Source organism: Lacerta agilis, chromosome 9 (assembly GCF_009819535.1).
Source record: "Lacerta agilis isolate rLacAgi1 chromosome 9, rLacAgi1.pri, whole genome shotgun sequence".
Classification (NCBI taxonomy): domain Eukaryota; kingdom Metazoa; phylum Chordata; class Lepidosauria; order Squamata; family Lacertidae; genus Lacerta; species Lacerta agilis.
The window spans coordinates 35,052,619-35,075,332 of NC_046320.1; the positions used below are offsets into that span (position 1 = coordinate 35,052,619).

At 41.1% G+C, this 22,714-nt stretch overlaps 2 protein-coding genes across 2 annotated transcripts; one reads left to right on the forward strand and one right to left on the reverse strand.

Moving 5' to 3' along the window:
* Positions 1-265: 265 nt before the first annotated feature.
* On the forward strand, positions 266-8,023 carry FGA (fibrinogen alpha chain). The gene is made up of 6 exons (XM_033159898.1): positions 266-390; positions 2,358-2,486; positions 3,186-3,369; positions 5,120-5,265; positions 5,787-6,771; positions 7,171-8,023. The coding sequence occupies exons 1-6, from the start codon at positions 340-342 to the stop codon at positions 7,872-7,874; spliced, it is 2,199 nt and encodes a 732-aa protein (XP_033015789.1). The 5' UTR covers positions 266-339; the 3' UTR covers positions 7,875-8,023.
* A 3,553-nt stretch (positions 8,024-11,576) lies between these two features.
* Positions 11,577-21,029, reverse strand: FGB (fibrinogen beta chain). Its single transcript, XM_033159981.1, has 9 exons — positions 20,887-21,029; positions 20,638-20,658; positions 18,462-18,668; positions 16,993-17,176; positions 15,666-15,893; positions 14,760-14,873; positions 13,656-13,778; positions 12,527-12,812; positions 11,577-11,906 (listed from the first exon to the last, which is right to left on the reverse strand). The coding sequence occupies exons 1-9, from the start codon at positions 20,986-20,988 to the stop codon at positions 11,678-11,680; spliced, it is 1,494 nt and encodes a 497-aa protein (XP_033015872.1). The 5' UTR covers positions 20,989-21,029; the 3' UTR covers positions 11,577-11,677.
* Positions 21,030-22,714: the final 1,685 nt, after the last annotated feature.

Genomic DNA, 22,714 nt, shown 5'->3' on the forward strand with positions numbered 1-22,714 from the left:
TTGTCAGCGCTGTGTTCTCCCCTATGTGTTCTATCTATCAATTATTCATTTCAAACTTTAGGTCCTCCTTTCCTGGAATAGGGTTGGATTATCCACCCACGCCTGCCTTCCGTGTTTGCTGGAATTGTGCAAATGGACTTCTAGCAAACAAAGCAAGGAGTTTGTGCAACAGACCCCTGGGTCAGCAAACTCAGATGTTGCACTGTGACCCTGCAAACAAAAGGGAAACTAATCATTAATTGTGGGGGAAGATGGATAGTTTAAATTCAAGGTTTAAATTCAACCAAAAAGACCTAAGTGGAACGCATCCCTTTCTGTCACATCCACAGCTTTCTGAAGATGTTGCAGTTGAGAGTCTTCTGTGCCCTGCTGTGCTTCAGCATCACTTGGGTATGAGTTCATTTTATCTGATTCTCCTGTTAGCTTACCAGCTATGTTGCTTTTTGTTCTATTGGTCACTTGCTTGCTTAGAAAGTAATATATTTCAGCCCAAATAAACCTCTTACTACCAGACCAACAGTGACATGGAAGTGAAATCTGGGGGTTTCTCCTTTCAAATGATTGAATTCGGGAGGGGTGATTCTTGGGGCATCTGGCTGCATCTCCATCTATACAATATGTACTTGTTTCCATATGTACATATACAAGAAAAAAAGGAATGCATAACTGGTTGCATATAATAAGTGGCCCCAAGATACGGGAATATGCTTTCTCAACCAGCAGCAGAGATTGCATCTCAGTGGGACCCTGATGAGGGTTTTGATGTGGATGCACATCCAGCTATGTCTCTGCATTGTCATCTTTGTGTGTTAGCCTATCTCTGTGCATGCATCTTCCTTGCTGGACTGGGGCAAATGAGTGCTTTATAGACATGTGTTCATAATAGGAGCCTTTCTGATATGCATTATCTTCATATGAAACCTAGTCCATTAAAGTTGTAACTGTATACAACAACAAATTTAATTGAGTTCTCAGTTATATTACAAAAAGGCCCCAAAATTAATTAAATTATGATGTGATAACTCACCAAACAAAAGCAAACCCAAGGATAAATGCATTACCTTCATATGAAATCTAGCAGTGTTTCAGCATTTCATGAACTTTGTAACTGTATAAAGCAGAAATCATTCTGACAATCTATACTGAATTTGAATTTCAGTTTTGAGAGTTGCCATGCCCTGATGTGATTCATTCAGTTTTATTGTGACTTAATTGTAGACTCGATCTTAAAAACAGCAACTCAGCAGTATAGATTGTCAGAATGATTTCTGCTTTATACAGTTACAAAGTTCATGAAATGCTGAAACACTGCTAGATTTCATATGAAGGTAATGCATTTATCCTTGGGTTTGCTTTTGTTTGGTGAGTTATCACATCATAATTTAATTAATTTTGGGGCCTTTTTGTAATATAACTGAAACAAAACACTTGCTTGAAGCAAAAATTCTAGTGATGTATGAACCTAACCAAACCAAAAGTTTCCTATGGAACAGATTCAGATAAGCTTCCCTCTAGCTTCTAAGCTAAGAAGCCAAGTCAATGGAACACCCATATATAGCCTATTAAGTTATGATTGATCCAATCCATTTGCTATTTCAGTCAGCTGTTTTAATGAAAGAGGCAATCGTACACATACAAAACTTTTTATCAAAACATACTGATTTTAACTGAGGAGGATTGTAGCCTACATGAGTGGTAAATTCCTCTTTAGTTACTATTCATTTCACATACCTCAACTGTAACAGCAGTTACTTACTAATATTTGCTTGGTGATTTACTCGGCTTATTACTTTCCAGTTGCTTGGTACTTGACAGCATATCAATTGCATGAAGTTGTCCTTTGCACCAGAAACACACTTCCAGCAAATTCACTCATGACTCACAGCAGTTTTGCTTGCATTATATTCCACCTACCGTATATAGTAACATTTACTTTTAAAGGCAGAGCTTGAAAATAAACGACATTGTTTCTCTGCTGTGATGCTAGTGAAACAAGTGCAAGAGTTTCTAATTACTAGACTTCATTATTAGGGGCATCTGGGTATATTTTGGGTTGTTTTGGTAACTCAGTGAATTATTATTAAAGAGACAGTGTGGTGTAGTGGTTAGAATGTCAGACTGGGACCTGGGAAAGCAGGATTCAAATTCCCATTCAGCCATGAAGGGTGACCTTGGGCCAGTCGCCAATTCTCAGCCTAACCTATCTCAGGGTTGTTGTGATGATAATATGGAGAGGGTGAGAACCATGTATGCCACTTTGGGCACCTTGGAAGGAAAGAGAAAGATAAATGTAACAATAAATTAGATTAAATAAGTTATAATATGGTTTTGATGATTTCCCCTTCCTTCTACGACAGGCAGCAGAAGGTGAAGGCTCCTTTGCAGAGCTCGGAGGAGGAGTACGTGGCCCAAGAATAGTGGAGCATAAAGCCCAGCCTGGTTGCAAATCCGAAAAGAATTGGCCAATATGCACTGATGACGAATGGGTAAGCCAACGGAGAGCGAACAAGCCTGAAGCACATTCATCACATTTTTTGCTGTGCACCACGGTCTCCATACAAAATCACGGCCATGGCACAATAGACCCTAATGATATAGATATACAATGATACCAAAACACGCCTGCAATTCAGAAATTGCTACAAAGGGTTTCTTCAAATTTCTAGATTAACTGAAAATCAAGGATGAAAAACTATGTATTGCTTAGTAATTAGAAAGCTTTCATTGATTATTAATAAAGTCAATTTAGACTACACATATAACCCACTGAATTCAGTCAGACATCACAGCAGGAGCAAACATGTACAGAATCTAGCTGTTGAACACCCTGTGTGCTAGATTTTGGGCACACAAATCTTAGAAAAAATACAGAGCACTGGGTTTCCTAAAAAATATATTCACATATGACAAAGTTGCTATAAATAGAGAACAATGTTATTATTGCTAGGAAGTCAAATTAAACCAGGTTCTCCATTCCTGCATAAACAATGTGGCATGACAAGCAAGCATGGTTGAAACTGGGCATGTGATTATAATTAAATCTCATGTGATAATTAAATTACATGTGATTATAATTAAATCTCTATTAGCAGTAATAATAAAATAATGAACCTCAAGGACCAAATAAGTGACATGGCAGGTGTTTCATCTGTAATTTTATTTTATTTGCTATTTCCTCATTTCAGGGCACTAAATGTCCTTCAGGATGCCGGATGCAGGGACTGATAGACGAAACAGACCAGGATTTTGCTGACAGGATAAACAAAATTAAGAAATTGCTTGCGGATAATCAAAACAGCTACAAGACATCAAACATTATTAAACAGGAAATCACTAGCTATCTGGATAGAAATTTGGCCAGTGAGCAACGTGAGTATCATCCACACAAGTGTATTGTCATCTGACTTCTCTAACAATCACCAAATACAAACAAATGCATGTTGCATCCTTATTATATAAGACCAAGTGGACTCAAGTAACAGTCACAGAATCATAGAACTGTAGAGTTGGAAGGGATCTCGGGGGTCATTTACTCCCGCCCCCTGCAGTGCAGGAATCTCAACTAGCTCATACATGACAGAATAGAATCGTAGGTGTTATAATTACACACAATTAAGACTCATCAAGAACAATGAAAACTTTCACAACATACTTGCTTTGTACGATTTCACTGTCAAAATAATCTCCTTTCACAAGCTACCTCCATGCAGAATCATACAAAGAAGGGAGCAGGATCACACCTGCTGGCTGTACCCATGGGCCCCTGCACTCAGAGCCAAAGCTCTGTAGAAGGGCACCCACTTCTAGGTGCATGTGCCTAGTGGGTCTGTATCATCAGAAAGGCTGAACGCATAGCATTCTTGAACACACGGTGTCAACCTGCATATCCAGTGTGACATCAGTTACAGTAGGCTTTTAACAACTGTCTGAGACAATTGGGAGAGAAGCACCCTTAGCCAAAGCCTAATCAGCAGCCTCCCAATTTACAATTATCACATAATCTTCATTAATTACTTTGCTTTAAACCAGGCATGGCTATCTGTTTTGGCGTCAAGGACCACATGGACCCATGGCCAGTCCTCCAAGATGAAACATTATGGCAAATGTGGGCTTGGTCCAGATCTCCCTTCCAAAAGCAGACCATGTGATATACTTTCACATAATGTTCTAAAATAATTCTGAGGATTTACCCTGCCCCAGATCAGAGACCCTGTTTCAACAGTGAAAACTTCATTCTTCAAGGATGAATATTCACTTATTTTCTTAGTATCTACAATGTAACAACAGCAAAAATTGTTTCATTCCTAGACAGTCCATTTGTCCACTGAGTTCAGTGTTGTTGAAGCCGAACTTAACTAGAGATGTTGCTGGTTGAACTTAAACTGGAGATGTTGAGGGTTGAACTGGGGCCTTTTACATGTAAACGATGTGCCCTCCCAGTAAGTTGGGCCCCAATACTCTTCCTGAATATTCATGGCCTAGATATGAGCAGAATTCATGGCTCATTATTACTTTCTTCCAACATTTCTTTAACAAATTAAGATCTAACATGAATGATATACAGAGAAAGGGGGAAATAAAAAAGGAAATAAAAAAGCTAGGATTCAAATGGCTACAAAAGAGAGTGCCAGCTCATGCAGTGATGTTTTTCAGCACCTCTCTCTAACAGGTGAATTTTGTGGGTTCCAGTGCAGAACTGAAGGTTGGAAGATTAAGTAATAGGGATGCATAATTCAGGCATACATGGATGCATGCGTCCTTGAGCCTAGCGAAAAAGTTGACAATACTCAAGTGCTTTTTTTACAAATGGCACCCACAAGGCACCTACGCTGGGATCATGACTGGGGTGGGTGTGTCTTCAGGAGTGTTTTTCAATGGAAAGCAGCATGAGGAGGGAAGGTAAACCCTCCCTCTCAGATACTGCTGTCCCGATCTGGAGAAAAAGACAGTATCATCAAGGGTTGTTAAGGTTTGGCCCTAAAGGAGTCATTTGCTAATTTCCTCCTACCTAGTGTCCTTATACAGTACAATGAGTTGTTATTATCATTGTAATTCAATTTGTACCTTGAAATAGCTATTGCGGGGAAAGACTAAGCTATTGCAGATTCTTTTGCTTCAGAGATTGATGATAACTATGGTCAAATATCTGATGATCTGAGAAGGAGACTTGTGACACTGAAGCAGAGAGTCGCTGACCAAGTTAGCCGGATTAAAGTGCTGCAGAACACCATCCGGAACCAAGTTGTAGAGATGAAGCGTTTAGAGGTAGGCTGCAACCATCCAAGTAAATAATAATAATAATAATAATAATAATAATAATAATAATAATCTTGTGCTGGGCTGAATTCCATCCACTTGCCCTTTCTCAAGGGCACCCATCTTCTGTGAAAGTACAAGAGGCATTCTTCTCAACTTCTGGTGGAACTGGACGAATTCTAACTATTTTTTTGTTGAACAATGCCATACTGCTATAGATGAAGGTTTGGCTTCTTTATTTTACAACAAAACCTTTTGGGGTCACTTCAAGCAGTGATGAAACTGCCATCAGCAACAGCCCAGGGGCATTCCTCCTTTACAAACAAAATAGCCCAATAAATGCTTAAGGATACAACAGCTTCGGTAGACTTAGGAATCGAAGCACGCACATTTATACTGAGGTTGTGGTTTTGTATTTTATACATTGCATTTTGTCTTATAGGTTGGTTGACCATAATAAACACTTGCCAGACTGACACACTTCTCTTCTTCTCCCCTGTCTGTATTTTCACCTCTCCATCTCTGCCTAGGTGGACATTGATATTAAGGTACGTTCCTGCAAAGGGTCCTGCTCTCGAGCTGTCAACTACAACGTGGACATCGATAGTTATGACAAGATACAGAAGCTGCTTTTACAGGCCAATTCCATCAACTTGCAGCCAGCATATGAAGCTGCTCCCTTGAGGGTACTGAAAATAAGACCCCTGAAGGATTCCACTGTTCCTAGCCATTTTAAAACTGCTCCTCTGTCGGAACAAGAAACAGGCATCATTAATCGTATCAAGCTGGTCGAAGTCGTATTGGAAGATTCAGAGGCTGCTGGACAACCACACACTAGCAAGTTAGTTACTCCTGGTTCTGGCAGAGGCGATGCCTCTAGTAGTTTGAAAATAGTTGGTCCTTCTGATTCTCGTCTCTCCCGTACATGCATCAAAACCATCACTAGAAAAGTGATCAGAGGTCCTGAAGGTCCCAGAGAAGAGGTTGTTGAAGAGTATAAAACATCTGATGGTTTAGACTGTTTCCATTCTAAAGATTTAACCAGAGAAGCAGGAGGCACCACCCACACGAGAGTGATCACTGGCACTGGTGGAAGTGGCTCCTCTGACTTTTCTACCCTGCCTCTGAATGCAAAAGAGTTTTTCACCTCAGGTTCTGGCGGCAGAATTCATAGCACAGGGACTGGCAGCCGCACATCAACTTTTGAAGGACCCGACGTTTTCTCTGAGCTTGGGGAGGGAGAAACCGATGACTTCTCCATCTTTGACCAGCCCTCCCCCGAATTCCATTCTCATACAAGTGGCACCACATCCCATTCCAAGACGGTTGTGTCCAGCAGCAGCAGCAGCAGTAGTTCTAGTGGCTTCAACAAAGGGGGCTCCACTTTCGAAACCAAGTCAATAAAAATCCCATCAGTTGAGCTGCAACATGACGAGAGTGGAGAAGACAGACCTGATTTTCATGCACGCAGCTTAAGTGCAGGAGTGAAGCAGGGAGAAAGCTACACCGGGACAGGTACCCACCCACTGCATGGAAAATAATTATTGAGGGAGCAGCAGTGAAGTGTGCAACCAAACTGACACACAGATTAAACCACGAGTGCAATCCATGCCATTGTTTAAATAATAAGAGCAATGTGTCTGTTGGTTGCCATTTTGGAAAGCTGGGGGACATAGTTTCTCGCCATGAGTAATTGGATAACAAGGCAGTTGTGCACCCAACGTCATGGGTAATGAAAATGTGCATGCAAGCAATCAGTTTGGGGTGGGGGGAGAGTACAAGGATTCGTTCCACAGCAGCCCCAAATTAAGTGTAGCCAGTTGACTTGAGCATGATTACTGTTTGGATTCCTGTGACCTTGTAATAAAGCTTAACTGAAAACTTCTGTCAACCAGATCAACTTTGTTTTTTTAGACTGTGAGGATATCCACCAGAAACACACTTCTGGTGCCCAAAGTGGCATTTTCAGAATCAAGCCAGCAGGAACCACTAAGGTTTTTTCAGTTTATTGCGACCAAGAGACCACTTTGGGAGGATGGCTTCTGATCCAACAGAGATTGGATGGGGCGCTGAATTTTAACCGGACCTGGGAAGACTACAAGAATGGTTTTGGCAGCGTGGATGGGAAAGGAGAGTTCTGGTTGGGCAATGAAAATCTCCATCTCCTGACCCAGAGGGACACTGTCCTTCGAGTCGAAGTAGAGGACTGGGAGGGCAATAAAGGTTATGCAGAATATAACATACACATAAGCTCTGAAGAAGAAGGCTATAGGCTCAGTGTCTCTGATTATGAGGGGACAGCAGGTGATGCTCTTATCAGGGGCTCAGAGGAAGATGGGGTTGAATACACCACTCACAATAACATGAAATTTAGTACTTTTGATAGAGACAATGACCAATGGGAGGAGAACTGTGCTGAGATATATGGAGGTGGCTGGTGGTACAATAATTGCCAAGCTGCTAATCTCAATGGGATTTACTACTCAGGAGGTCAGTATGACCCAAGGAACAACGCTCCCTATGAGATTGAAAATGGGGTGGTCTGGGTACCCTTCAAGCCCTCTGATTACTCTCTCAAAGTTGTTAGATTGAAAATTCGGCCTATAGAGACACTCTAGATATCAAAGCAGCAACAACAATAAGAACTTCCAAAATTATATATACCTCAACATTATGTAGTGTATGTCTGATTGTGTGTGCGTTTTTTATTATCCAAAACAACTGAATGCAACTGCCTATAAAATAAATGGGTTCACTCAAAAATACATTTCTGGTGTGTTTAAGTTATTTGCAAACAACAGCACAAATAAATATTATAAAATGTCTGTTGGGGATGTCTTCCTCAGTTAAACCATTTGTATCTTTAATGTTCTATAACAAACGTAGTATTAAACAACGCACATTACACACTGAGATCAAATTCAGAACCATTCCTTTGAAAAACCAGTGCTGGCTGAGCAAAGAAAGATCATCTACAGTATTTAAGTCAGAAATGGATAATCCTTTTTCAGCCTAGGATTTCATTCCCTTGTTGCCAACTTTCCAAGGTCCTTGCATGCCAGTGGTGGGTGGGCCCAAAACAAAAGTGGGCGTGGTCAAAGCAACCAAGGACAAAGTAGGCACCCATATCAGGGCTGACCCTACTATTTAAGAAACTGAGGCAGCAGGTGCTCATGAGTGCACCCTGCACCCACTAAGCTAGCCTGCTTCCCTCAGGTGTTGTTGAAGATGCTGTCCCATCATCAGTGTTGAAGGATGCCAGTCTGGTTGGCTTTTGAAAATGGTATAAGGTGGAAGGGCACCATCTTGTCCTTTGCCTCAAGCAGCAAAGTTTCTTCATCAATACATATACAAAGCCCGTGTGTGCACAGATATATCTGTAAATTCCCCCTTTCTCACACAACTTTTTTCAGGCTTAGTTGCTGGAGAGGTGGTGGTCTTAATGGGGATCACAGCCGAGGAGGGGAGGGTTAACCATCTTCATAAATATTGCCCCCCCACCCCACTCTCCATGCAGTAATCAGGCCTGAAACAACAATAGATAGGGGGTTTACAAGCATTGCCTAGTCAGTTAATTTACTAGTAGCAGAATAACTTTCAAAGGTGGATTTGTTTTGGACTATATAAATTACTTCAGTGAAAGCAAGGCTGAGGCGATCAAAACAGAATTAAAAGCAGCTGTAGAACAAATGGTGTTGATCCCTGGTCTCTAAATGTTGGAAGAGAAGCCTTTTAAGGGACAAACTAGATGTTACTTTAATTGCCCAGTCACCAGCCATGTCTGGTTTTTATTATTTACCACCTGCCATGGAGGCCCCTGGTCTTTATTGGGACCGCAGCATGTGGGGATGCATAACCCTCCCCGCCCCGGCAATAATTCACCCTATGCCCTGCAAATAACATTAGTAAAAAGGCTCCAATTAGTGATATTCCATGCTTGCTAGTCAGACAATTATAGGAGCATCTATGCTGATCCACCAATACACTTAAATAGAAAAAGCTTCTCCGGAATCTCTTACCAGTTAAAAATGAAGGTGGGAGAATTAAACAGCTCAATACTCCCTGACATCAGAAACTCTCTGTATTTAGAAAGTTAACATGTGAGGGAAAATATGCAGTGTGAGAGAATGGGAAGGTTTCTGCATACGTATGATCTCTGTGAGAGAGGTGCACTTGAGCAGAGAGAGCGAGGAAACATGCTTATGTGAAGTGTGGGTGACTGGTCTGTGTGTGGTGAGTGCTTGTGCATACTGTGTGTGTAAGCGAGGAAGTGTGGCGTGGTCACCTTGCATATTTTTTCTGGTACTGGGGAATGATCCTTGATGTTGTTAAATGGCAACAGCATCTGGGTATATATGGATGTGGAATCAATATTGTGTGGTCTCTGTAGTCGGCATCAGGAGGATGTGGCTGACTTCTCAGGATAAGCATGAGGTTTCTGGGGTGACATGGTAGGAACAGCAATGACGACTCTCTCTAATTTTGTATTATGCCATACTCCTATGGCAACCATTTTGTATTCTGCCATGCCCCTTCCATGGCAGCCATTTTGTGTTATGCCCACCATGGCAGTTATTTTGTGATTGACATCCATAGCACTTGCTCAGTATTCAAAATGTGCCGCTGGACCAAACAAGCTGGTGACCTCTCTCTTAGTACAACTACCGGTGACAAGGATAAACACGCCTGCAAGTTCTTAGCCCGGGGTAGCCAATGTGGCGCCCTTCAGGTGTTGTTTGACTACAATTCCCAACATCCCTGACCACTGGCTATTTGGAGGGCACCTCATTGTCCACCCTTGCCTTAGCTAGAGGGCAAGGACACACTGAACAGGGGGCTGTGAACTAAAAGGACTCTTGTTTTGTAGTCAACCAGGGAAAGCATTGATATCCCAAGTTTCTTGTTAGCTGTATTAAATAATTATAGCCACAGCCCTGTTTTGTCAGGGATAGCAGACTTCTGCAGGGAAGTGTATAACTGGACAAATGTTAACTGTTTGGTGACAATACACTTCAACAAGGTCACATTCAAAATGTCCTGATGTGCATTGGACATTTTTAGTGCAAATTGTGCAAGAGTGGTTCTGGTCTCAGGTCATTAAAATGAAGTTGGGTAAAAAGTAGCTTGAAGACCAAAGAATAAAATTAAAGAAAAGCCACTTATTGGAATTATTTTTATTACTATCATTTATTAAATTTATATACAGTACTGCCCTTCATCAAGAGACCACAGGGCAGTTTACATACCCGTGTTCAGAGACAGTATACCTCTGTAGTCAAACACAGAAACATAATAGGATCTCTGCTGGATCAGACCAGTGGCCCATCTAGCCCAGTACCCTGTTCTCACAGTGGTCATCAGATGCCTATCAGACACCTGCAAGCAGGGAGACCCAGCTGAAGAAGCATCAAGGTAAGTTAAGCACCCATTTAATTAATTAATTAATTAATTAATTAATTAACACAGTAGCTCAATTGGTTCTCAGAAGCCTCTGGCTGGCCACTTCTGGGAAAAGAATGCTGGACTCAATGGAACAAATCCAGCAGGACCTCTTACGTTGTGAAGCTTTTCCCACAGAATTTGAAACAAGAACTCATTTCCTCACTTTGAATCTACTTTTGAATGGGCAAGTTGTGGAATTCCCTCCACACAAAGATGCATCTAGCTTCTTTATGGTACAGTTTTTATCGCAGCTCATTACCCTGGCCTTTGACAGCTGTGAGGTGTGATTTAAATTGTATAATACTTAAATTGTATTAGGTTTTCATATAAATTCTTTTATCTGATTTTAAACTGTGTGACTGTATTGTAACTTGCCCTGGGACCTTAAGGCGAAGGGTGTGTGTAAGAAATCCTGTAATAAAGAAATAAAAGTGGAACAGAATATGTTAATACTATATAGGAAGTATGAGGTATTCAAAATGTTTTTGGTATTGCCTATCTGTCGCAAATGTATCATATGATGTTTGCAAACTATTTCAATGAGGTTAATCCAAGCCAGGAACCCCTGGAACTAGCACCCCCCACAAGGTGGAGGGCTTCTTACTTGGCTTTGGGAAGGTTGTGCAAAGGTTCTGGCCGTGTCCCAGAGCTCTCCTGCACATTCCCAAAGCCTGGCACCCTGCTCACCCTCAGGGGAAGGGAAATAAATGGAGAGTGGGTTTTCTCCCCCTCTCCCTTTATTTATTTCCCTCCCACCCCCACCTGCACAAAGCTGTGATCACATAAGTAAAATAAGTGTAAGATGCGAATTGCCTGTATTAACACTTCTGCTTTTACTCACAGTGCACTTAACCAACATAAACATGGGAGAGTGCGTGTGTGTTTGCCAATTAATGCTTTAATGCAAAGTTAGGCTCAAATATATCATGAAACAGACATGAGCACAAAAAATTGCCACTGTTTATTTAAATAATGAGCGCTATTGTTGGATGACTGGTCTAATCTTCATGCTGGCTTTCTTCAGTGAATGCCAGGACCCTTTCCAATTCATCCATACCATGCCATCATCTGTTCCGTGTTTCGCCATTTCTGAGGTATAATGCCCACCCCAGTAGTATCTGCCATTTGGATTGGCGGAATGACAGCGATTGTACCACCAGCCACCACCGTCTTCTTTGGAACACTGTTTCTTTGGGTCTGGATTTGGCCTGCGGGGTGAAATATACAAAAGGTATATTTTACATATACCAATTTTAAAAAGTACCGGTAAATGCATAATCTGCAAATCCAACATATATTATATTATTAACTTTTTAAATTCTGAATTTCAAAGTGCCTTGGGACCCCTTGGTGAAGGGCGGGTAATACATTTAAATTAATAATAATAGTAATGATAATTACAAGCATAATAAATGTAATTGTGGACCCAGTAATAGCTATATCTTCCTTGGACAAAGTCATCTCTATTAATCAACCAGGAGACAATCCTAGGATTCTCCAAATGATGACTTATATAAATTATATAGCTCATAACCCCTAACTCTAGGATACTTTTTATAATCTGTTCCAGCCTGACAGCATGATCCTATACATGTCTAATCAAAAGTAGCCCCCCCCCCCCCTGAATTAGAAACACCCCCCCCCCCCAAAAGCCTGACTGGTGTATCTGTGTGCCCATTAGCCATCGGTGCTCATTTATTGCAATGGTAATAAACTACGCCAGCCTAACAAGTTGCAGTCAAGCTGCAAAGGAAGCAATTCATCTCTAGTCATACCCAAATGTGTGCCAGAGTACAGTAGCAAACCAAGTGCAAATGCATACACATACCAGCCATCATTGTCTCTGTCGAAAGTGCTGAAGAACATGCTATTGTGGATTGTCATTGTTCGGTTTTCGCCATACAGCTGCGACGCTCCTTCTAACAAGGCGTTTCCAGCTGTGCCCCTGTAGTTACTAACTGAGAGCTGATACTTGTTTGCTTCCCCCTGAATGCTGAATCCTCCATATTGTGCTTTAACCTTATCACCATTCCAGTCTTCCAGTTCGATTAAAAGCTCAGTGGGTCCCATTTTGGTAAGCTGGCTGATTTTGTCATTTCCAAGCCAATATTCACCTGTGGTATAATGAAAACACATTAGCTAAAGCTATCTTCAGAAGGGGTTTTAAGGAATCTATTCTTTGTCCTAAATCTGTAAAACCTGAACCAAACAAGGCAGATCGAAGAACTATGAGAACACCTAGCTGGACAATGAGTTAAAACCAAATGTCATTTTTTTAAAACAACAGAAACAGAGAAATATTGCTTATTCCTGCTCTTCTAATCACCCCAATGCAACCAACAGTCTTTTATTGTTTTATGTAAGAGGAAAGTTCAGAGACTGTTAAGACAGCTACAGAAAACACTTCTTGACACTGCTTTGCTGTACAAACTTTATGCATCAATACAAAAAGGAAGCAAAAGTAGTCAAAAGTGGCAGGCATTAAGGTGGCAGTGTTTATCAAACCTGGGTCTCCAGTTGTTGTTGGACTACAACTCCCATCATCCCTGACCACTGGTCCTGCTAGCTAGGGATGATGGGAGTTATAGTCCAATAACAGCTGGAGACTCAACTTTGAGAAATGTTGTAATGATGAAGTCATTCATTAACACAGCCACTTGATCCATGTGGCTGCAAGTACATAGGAAGATGCATTATACCGAGTTGGACTATTGACCCACTTTGCTCAGTGCTGTCTACACTGACTGGCAGCATCTGTCCAGGGTTTTCGGCAGGGGACTCCCCCGACCCTACCCAGAGAAGCTGGAGAGTGAACTTGAAACCTTCCACATACAAAGCAGATGCTCTAAGAAGTGATTCAACTCCCAAGTTGCAGTATGCCCTCTCACATTCTTCACCAGCCAAAGCAGCTGTTAATAGTTCATTCATAAGAAGCTGCTCGGAGTTAAGATTCTTACCAGGGGTGTCACAATAGTTCTTTCCACCACTGGATGCAACATTTCCAAACCCTTTTTTATAGGAATCCCATGTTCTTCCAAAGTTAACACTGCCATCTTGGCGGTTTTGAATAAGAAGCCAGCCTGAAAAAGGTAAAAGGATGCAAAAATCACCATTTACCAAAACAAAGGAAAGAAGAAGAAATATGCTGGCACAGGTCATTTTAGTGTGTCATCAATATGGCCTCAGTAATTTGTGTCTCAGTGTGTCTGAATGTACTGGTATAAAGAAGACTTCAGTAAAATAAATAGCTGCACCTCTGTCTAAAGGATATGCACAGCCTATTTGGACATTCTCATATCATTTCAATAGCAGAACTTGTCAGTGGATCATTGCTTGTGTAACATAACAATACCTTCAAGAAATAACAAGATTTTAGATCGTGATTTCTCATGGGGACAGATGCCCACTCTCTGGATTATAACCTGAGATTTTTTACCTTGTCCATCTCAAGATGGGCAGGATATTTAATAGTGAAATATGCAACGATACTCTAAAAATATATGATCACATCAAAAATATATGATCAGACATGAGTTTTCAAAGTGCTAAACTTTGATGTGATAGTATCCATAACACATAGGCTACTGGGGGTGGGGTGGAGAATCTTCTCAGAATTGAAATCTGGCCATAGTTTGAGAGAATGTGCATCATGCTTAACTACCAAATACTTAATTTCAAAGTTAAGTTAACAGGCTGTAACTGTTTTCTTGTTTACGCAAAAGCTGCAGGTGTAATACAGTTGGTACAAATTTCTTTGCCACTCTTTTGGTTCTCTTTACTCAACATAGTAGCAACTTCAAACGGGCAGCTTCAGTGGGTCTTCTCCCTGAATAGCCTCCCCTCTCTCCTTGCCAGTGTCACTTGGACTTGCTCTCTCCCTCTGGGGCCAATCCACACCACTGCCTAGAAAGCAAGTGGAGGCTACAGTTCCTTCACCTTGCTCTTATTTCTGTTTGCATCCTGGAAGCGGCAGATGGACAGGCAGTAACAGCACAGATGGGGAAGGGCAAGGGGTCCTGGAAATCAGCAATGAACTCCTGTGGGACACTGGCCCAACTCACCTCCATTGTCTGTTTTCATGTCGCAATAAACTCTGTATGGTTTAAACATAGGATCCGGTTGGACGAGATACATCTCAGATGTTTCACCTCCTTTCCGAATTATGTCTTCACACTCTGCAATCAGAAAGCCACGATATATATTGCTGAGCAAGCTACAAAAATCCTTTCCTTCCCCCAATATCTTGGTATTAGCAGAACCAATTACATACAGGCATAAAATTGTTTACTGCCTCCCACTTTCTTTCTAAAGGATGAATTAAATTGAGAGGATAAAAGGAAGGAAAGAATACTGTACCTGTACTGTCCCACTCACACCTCTCAAACATGGGGTGTTCATGGGGTCTTTGTGTTTTGGGTCCACACCCATTACTTTTGGGAATCCTACTGGTGTGAAAAGTCTTTCCTCCACTCATTTTGTTAAAATACAAGGTTCCCTCAGTAGAACGAGGTAATAAGAGATTTTCATTAGCTTAAGCTGGCATGTCAGTGAACCAATTACCACAAGGGCCATCAACCAATTGGGAAGAAAGAAAGGAGATGAGAACAGCAGGCAAGTTGGCCTTAGGCCAAGAATGTGGAACCTGCAGCTCTCCAGACTACAACTTCCATCACCCCTGACCATGCTGGCCAGTGCTGATGGGATCTGAGAGTCCGACAACAACTGGAGGACCACACATTCCCTGTCACTGTTGTGGACCTTAGGATGAAGCTACAGGGCTGCTGTAGCCAGACCATCACCAGCCACAATGGACGTAGAAGCTGTAGTTGCTCATTATTTGGTGGTCGCAAGAGATGCCTCATTGGAGATAACAGTGCAGTGTAAGGGTCTCTGTGAATGCGCCAGTGGCACTCTCAAGGCTGCCTGTGCACCTTGGAGCAAGCCAAGCCAAGGAAGAGAGAGATTACCTTTGCCAGACACCACAGGTATATTGCATGAAACCGTACAGGGAGTGCGACAGTCTTGCAACTGAGAAGTGACAGTTTTTTGCAGCTCTTGTATTTTCCTTTGCAAACTATCCACGACTGAACGAAGGAGTCGCAGGTTAGATGGGATGTTGTTGTCTAGGTTATCTTTGATGAAAGTGTAGTGCTCCTCAACCTCCTTGTTGTATTGAGAAATTACATTCTGGTTATCTGAAAAAACCCAAATTCATGTGTACATTTTAAAAAAATCTGCTAACAGAATAAAAGAGCATTTATTGTGGCAGTATATAGACCATAACAGACTTTTTTTTCACCCAATAGGCTAGTAATCTGACACTGACTCCCACTGCCCTCACATTCCTCTGCTGCATCCCTTGTGAATTTCTCTAGATTGGAAGCCCCTTGAGGCAGAGAACTGACCTCTCATTGTTTGTAAAACAGCATCAGTGTTAATAACGCTTATCCTACTCAGAGTAGACCCACTGAAGTTAGTGGACAACACTAATTTAGGTTAATTAATTTAAATGGATCTATTCTGAGTAGGACTTAGCCACATGTATATGGGGCGTACAATAGAAATAATAAATACTAATCTGTTATAACCATGATTAAGATTTGACTTCTGCTTTATCTCCTGGACAAGCACTTCAGACATTTGTAGATGACATCTGCCTATCTGGTCCAGCGCACAAGCCAGGAATTATTACCCTAATTACAGAGATTGAGGGCTGGCTGATATGGTCAAACTGCCATATTGCACACATGGTTTGTACAGTCTGATCCTACATCAAAATAGACAGCAATGTTTAAGTTTTCATTTGATGCTATTTTTATATCTGATTTTGATGTCTCTGCTTTTTTTCTATTTTTGTTGTGTATGTCACCTTGAGACACCCAGTTATAAAAATACAACTACAGTGGTACCTTGGATTAAGTACACTTCAGGTTAATACGCTTCAGGTTAAGAACTCCGCTTAAGAACAGAAACCGTGCTCTGGCGGCGCAGCGGCAGCAGGAGGTCCCATTAGCTAAAGTGGTGCTTCAGGTTAAGTACGCTTCAGGTTAAGAACGGACCTCCGGAAAGAATTAAGTACTTAACCCAAGGTACCACTGTACCGGTAATACATAAAGGTAGGAACTAAAAATAAAAAGGCATTCTGCTGTCCCACCACATGTTTGTGTGGGGAATGTGGTCATGAACGTGCCCTCATTCATCCTTCTTGAGAAGCCTTTCAGGATACCCAGAGCAAGGTAGTTTTGCCTATGTATTGATTTGCAGCATGTGATAAATGACAATAGCAGGGTTTACCTAGTATTTGTTTCTGTTTCTTTGATAGCCTCTCATCCAGCAGATGGGTATAGGAATAGATAGTTGAAGTGGACTGCTCTAGCTTCTGCACTTTGTCTGTTAGATCCTGCACAGTTGGCTTCACTGTCCTTTCCTGTTTCAGCAGCGCAGTCCGCAGCTCACATCCAGTTGGACATAAGACTCCCTTTAAAGAGCGTGCACACACAAACACAATGCAGTTGAATGCAGTAGGTTAGAGCTAACATGACATGAAGTACATTTTTTTAAATTCAATGTGCAAGTAGCAGCCACAGCGGTAGACCAATAATTACCAGCATCACAGCAGGCAGAAAGGGGGGAGTTTAACTCATTCGTCCCAACAAAACTCTGAAGCTGCTATTTGTAGTGGAAGGAAATCCCACATAGGCACCCATAAAGGCTTCTCTTGTGATACAAATACCAACTTTGGGGAGCGGCCAATATTTTTGGTGGACCCACGGCAAGGTGGAAGGCATAAACTCTTCTTTCCACCCTTTAAATTCCAGGGATTCAGATGAGACTTAGCACTCATCCTGAGTTTGTTGTCCCATGCAGTTTTCTGTTTGCCTCGCTGCTTTCTCTGGGGAAAGCCACTTTTAGCACTGAATTGGAATAAACAACAATACACAAAAACTCCATTGATGTTTTTGCTCTGATTCAGTGGTAAGTAGCGGGTTTCCCCGAGGAAAAGTGGCGGGCAAGAGGAAGAGTGGACGAGCCCTAATAGTTCCAGTCACACGGACCCATAGCAGCGTGGGAGACATTTCCTCATGGTGCCATCCCATAGTGCTTGGGTGTGGGTGTGCATGGAGTTCTGAATGGGTAAAAAAAGAGAGAGAGACATAATTGGCCCTGTCTATTTGATTGCTTAATTCATACATGACCATGAGTGATATGGAATTAAATCACAAGAAGGTTACCTCCACAGAATTTCAGGCATATGTGGATCGGGCATACAAGGTAGGTGCAAACAAATCAATTAATTGGCTAGCCACACATTTGTAGCTGGTTTTGTCATAACAGATGGCTAGTAATTGGGGGAGATAAAGAAAAGCATGTCTGTGTTATGATCTGTAAACAAGATGAGTTATTTAACCATTAAAATAGCAATTGTCTAAAAGCAGCTGCCATTTAAATACCTTATGGTCACAAAGATGTTTTACTAGACCCAGCAAAGTAGCTCTGAAGCAAGCTCCCCAGCAGTGCATGTTTGTAATTTTTGAAATATCAGGATTACAGCCCAAAGCAAACCAACAAGAAATGGACTGATAAGCGCATATACTTTCCCACCGAAGTGCTTCTGAGAGGTAGCCTTATCAAACAGGATGAAACCTACTACTTGCTCAAAAAAAGAAAGAAAGAAAGAAAGAAAGAAAGAAAGAAAGAAAGAAACCTACTACTTGCTCTTAAGAATTATTGTCCCACCACACTAGTAATGCACATAAACCTACCAGCTCTTCCGACATGTGTTTGCAGCCTCCATGGTCAGGGAATACAATCTGCTCTCTTTTTTGGCCAGCCACAGGTGGTTTGGTTGGACGAGCCCGATATCTAAAGCCACTACTGGGAGGAAGAGGAGCTGGTCGGAGAGTTGGATATGGCTCCCGTTTTTTGTTTAGTGGCCTGTGACCTCGTACATCTACTCCATCGCCGTCAACCTGTTCACCGACAGCAGTGGGAGGATAAATAATCCTGTTACTGTTATAATCTGCAAACAATTTACATTATACATCGTGCATCTACCGAAGTATTTATTCCTCCAAAGTTTTGTTCATTTCCCAGCTGCTCTCTCCTGTGTAGTTGGGGGAGGGGCTGGGGCTGTGTATTTTTAAACTTTTTCCAGATGTTCTTAATGGTTTAAAATGTTTTCATCTATTTTACTTATTTTTCTTTAACCTGTACTGTTTTGCTGCTTTGTTGTGTTCCACCTGGGCTCCTTTGGCAGGAATGGCAGGGTGGAAATTGAATAAATAAAGCTGGTAGGTTCACATGTAACGTCAAGCTATAGTTAAAACAAACTACGGTTTGTAAGCCAACAACAACGCCGAACGGAGTACTTCCGGGTTTGGCAGGTCGTGCAGACGCAGACGCGTGCAGTGATGTCACGCACATGCGCAAACGTGCCAAATCGCGACCCACGCATGCACAGAAACGGTGCTGTGGGCTGTGGACTTATCAGGATATGAACAGGGCTCCAGAACGGATCCCGTTCATATCTATAGGTACCACTGTATATAAAGATACATAAAGATGCATAAGGAATAGGGCTAATATTCCTTAGATATTCCTAACCTAACATCCCAATGAAATGAACAAAGCCTGAGAAAAAATAAATCCAAAAGCAATGGAAGGCAAAAATCAATTTTAAGATAAAATGAGATAATATATTACAATACAAATAATTACCAATTGAACTTCATTCAAAAGATTAACTGAATTCACAAAAGTTGACAATGTTCCCATAGACAAAGTTCATGTGTTATTGAATTGTCATGTTAGAGAAATTTTCTTCCCCCTGATGGTATCGTGTCCTTTTCAGTATCTTATGTGGAAACAGTCAAACTTTTTTGTATGTAGCTATATGGGGTTTAAATAGAAGTTGAGTATTCAGTGAGTTCTCAAAGGAAAACTTTCAAAAGCATATGCAGATATGCTCATAACACAGTTATTCAAAAGACCAATTCTGGGGACACTGGATTTGGATCCACGAAATCTGAGTACAAATCATGAACCTTTGACCGGCTTCAGTTAGCAATCTGTAAAATGTGAATAATGAGTATTTATCATGCAAAGTCATGGAGAACAAAAACTGGAGGGGGGGGGAATGTGAAGCATTTTGTACATTAAAGCAGCTGTAAAACTAACACACAAGATTAGGATATGAAGAGAATTAGATTTTCATGAGAACTAGTCCTAAATTAAAGAATGCTCATGATGAGTTTGAACCTAGTATGAAATCAAGTAAACATGCATTCATTTTATATATATATTAATGATTAATCTGGAAGCATTAAAAACAGTTAAAACGCTTTTTGTTGTTGTTTGTTTCTTTGTATTTTCCTTTCCCCAGAATATTTTAACTTTTCCTTTGCTGCCAAATTTGTTGAAGATACATTTTTAGCCAGTCAGAAACTCAGCCCTAACTTTTCTAGGTGCTGGGATTTTCCTTCTTCCTATAAGCACCAGAGGTGCTCAGCGTCTCTGTCAATGTGTGTTACTAAGATTGATCTCTCCCTCAAGCCTCCCAGATTTAGAAATGATTTAAAAATGGTTTCCAAGACACTTTTTATTTTATTTTTTTAAAGTTTCATTTTAAATTATGTTTAAATTTTTAACAGATAAATATAAAGCTCTAAATAATGCTTACATATCTCTATACCTGAATAATCCCACCAGCAGGCTTTCCTCACTCCACCCGCCAGCTTTATTTCAAGAAATGAATGATAAATGTCTCTGGAATGGCAATATTAAGCAAATTATTACATTGGAGGTAAGTGCATTTTTTCCACACACACAATTATTTGATAGCAAATTATAAGCAAATATGTAAGTTTCTAGAACGGAATCCATATTTGTAACCATTATGTGGTTTGTTTTTCTTTAATTAAGAAGAAAACTCGGTCTTACCGGAGTTGCATTTGTGGTTACCTATATAAAGGAAAAGGGAAGAGAGAAGGGAAAAGGATAAGCATTAATTACACATAACTGAATAATTCAACCCTTCTTTCGTACATGTTTAGTTTGCAAATTATTATTTCTTTAATGCAAATAAAACAGTATTAGGTTTTGCCTCTATTTTCTGAAATCTAAACCAAAAATGCGAACACATAAAATATTTTTTTAAAAAACAAAACAAAACACCCTTTATATTCTAACCTCCTCTTCCTCATCATAGTCAGCAGCAGCCTGGGATTTAACGGCGACAACAGAAAGGAGAAACAGCAACAGTAGTTTCATGATTTTGGATTGCGTGATCATCTTAGCAGCTTTTCTCTGCTGTAAATCAGAGAAAGCAAGTCAGTGATCATATATAAATGAATCAACCTGAAGTATCTTAGCTGGTTAATGATAGGTCTGCCATCCCACACTGTTAATATTTAACCTAAACGTTCAGAGTTTGTGCCTGGACAAAGTCTCCAGTTGAGCAACATCCTTTGCTATGTACCATCTTCAAGGGAGGACAAATGGATGTCATTTAAATATTTCCCTGTTCATTTGCGGAAATTAAAAATGTTGTAGTCATAAGAAATTGGGTAAAGAAAACAGACTAGCAGTGTTTGCAACTGTAATCAGGGTCTTGATAGTCTTGTTCCTCCTTCTCCTTTTCGCTCTTCAGGTCTCAGCAACCCTGACCCAAAGCTATGCATAACTACATTGTCTCAGACCTAAAGAAAGTCAAATGTCAAACTTTAAGTCCCACTGAAATAAAAAGGGAGAGTTATTTGTTGTGACTATGCCCCTTTAATTCCTATGGAGTTGGTCTTCTCTTTATTCATGTGGAGTTTCAAGTCTGTTACTGTAACTTTACATACTCTTACTGTGGTTTTCAATATTTTTCATACAGTGTAATTGCTAACCTGGTCTTTAAATGGCATTGCATGGTGCCCATCCTAAGCCACGTCATCTCCATTTTAAAAAGTGCAATTTATTCTTCAACCTCAAGTCTCACTGTGCAGATCTGCAGCTTTGAATGCTTACACAATGAGAAGAGCTTGTGCAAATCTTTCATGTGGCACATCAGCCAGATGATGATTTTTATTTAAGCTTATTAGTTGCATACTACCTCAAGCTTTCTCCACGCCAAGCAAAGTTTTATAAACAGCTATCATCTCCCTTCTAACAGTGCCTATCTATGTGAGATTCAGGGGTATCAGATCAGATCTCCTGCTGCAATCCAAGCCCTGCTGGCTTGCACCAGCCAGCACAGGAGATACGTGTGTGACTTATCTCCTTTTCTCCTCACATGGCTCTACTTGGAGAATGGCCATAGCTCAATGGTATAGCATCTGCCTTGCATGGTGAAGATCCTAGTATCTCCAGGAAAGGGTGGGTAATACTCCTGCCCTAAACCTTGGAGAGCCATTGCCAGACAGCACAGATAATGAGCCAGATGGACTGATGGTCTGACTCTGCATGTGGTAGCTTCTATGTAAGTTATGCCAGCTTCAGGAAGTCTGATCCTGGGTCCCAACAAGCATACAGAGGTGGTCTCTGTCCTACCAGTGGACATACTTTGGGGCCTAATATTGACTACTACCAGTGAAAGAACTGCCAGCGGTAACTCTAAGCCCACAGAAATATCCATGAGTATAGTCGTATCTTGGAAGTTGAATGGAATCCATTCCGGAAGTCCGTTCAACTTCCAAAACATTCGGAAACCAAGGTGCGGCTTCTGATTGGCTGCAGGAAGCCCCTGCAGCCAACTGGAAGCTGTGTTGGACATTCGGGTCCCAAAGAACAAACCAGAACACTCACTTCCAGGTTTGTGGCGTTCGGGAGCCAAAACATTTGACTCGCAAGGTGTTTAGGATCCAAGGTACAACTGTAGTTGCTAGAATACCAGTTGCTAGAATAACAGCTGCTGGAAACTTCAGAAAAGTGCTCTTGAGCTCAAATCCTGTTTACAATCTTCCCACAGGCATCTAGTTGGCCCGTGCGAGAACAGAATGCTGGACTAGATGGGTCTTATAATGTCGTGTAAATA

What these genes read in the sequence shown, in the direction of transcription:
- FGA (XM_033159898.1), top strand. Translation starts at nt 340, where the DNA reads ATGTTGCAGTTGAGAGTCTTCTGTGCCCTGCTGTGCTTCAGCATCACT. An exon ending in TGTGCTTCAGCATCACTTGG is followed by an intron (nt 391 to 2,357) that starts GTATGAGTTCAT and finishes CTTCTACGACAG; the next exon opens with GCAGCAGAAGGTGAAGGCTC. An exon ending in AAATTTGGCCAGTGAGCAAC is followed by an intron (nt 3,370 to 5,119) that starts GTGAGTATCATC and finishes CTTTTGCTTCAG; the next exon opens with AGATTGATGATAACTATGGT.
- FGB (XM_033159981.1), bottom strand. Translation starts at nt 20,988, where the DNA reads ATGATCACGCAATCCAAAATCATGAAACTACTGTTGCTGTTTCTCCTT. An exon ending in TAACCACAAATGCAACTCCG is followed by an intron (nt 18,669 to 20,637) that starts GTAAGACCGAGT and finishes GTCGGTGAACAG; the next exon opens with GTTGACGGCGATGGAGTAGA. An exon ending in AACACATGTCGGAAGAGCTG is followed by an intron (nt 17,177 to 18,461) that starts GTAGGTTTATGT and finishes CGCTCTTTAAAG; the next exon opens with GGAGTCTTATGTCCAACTGG.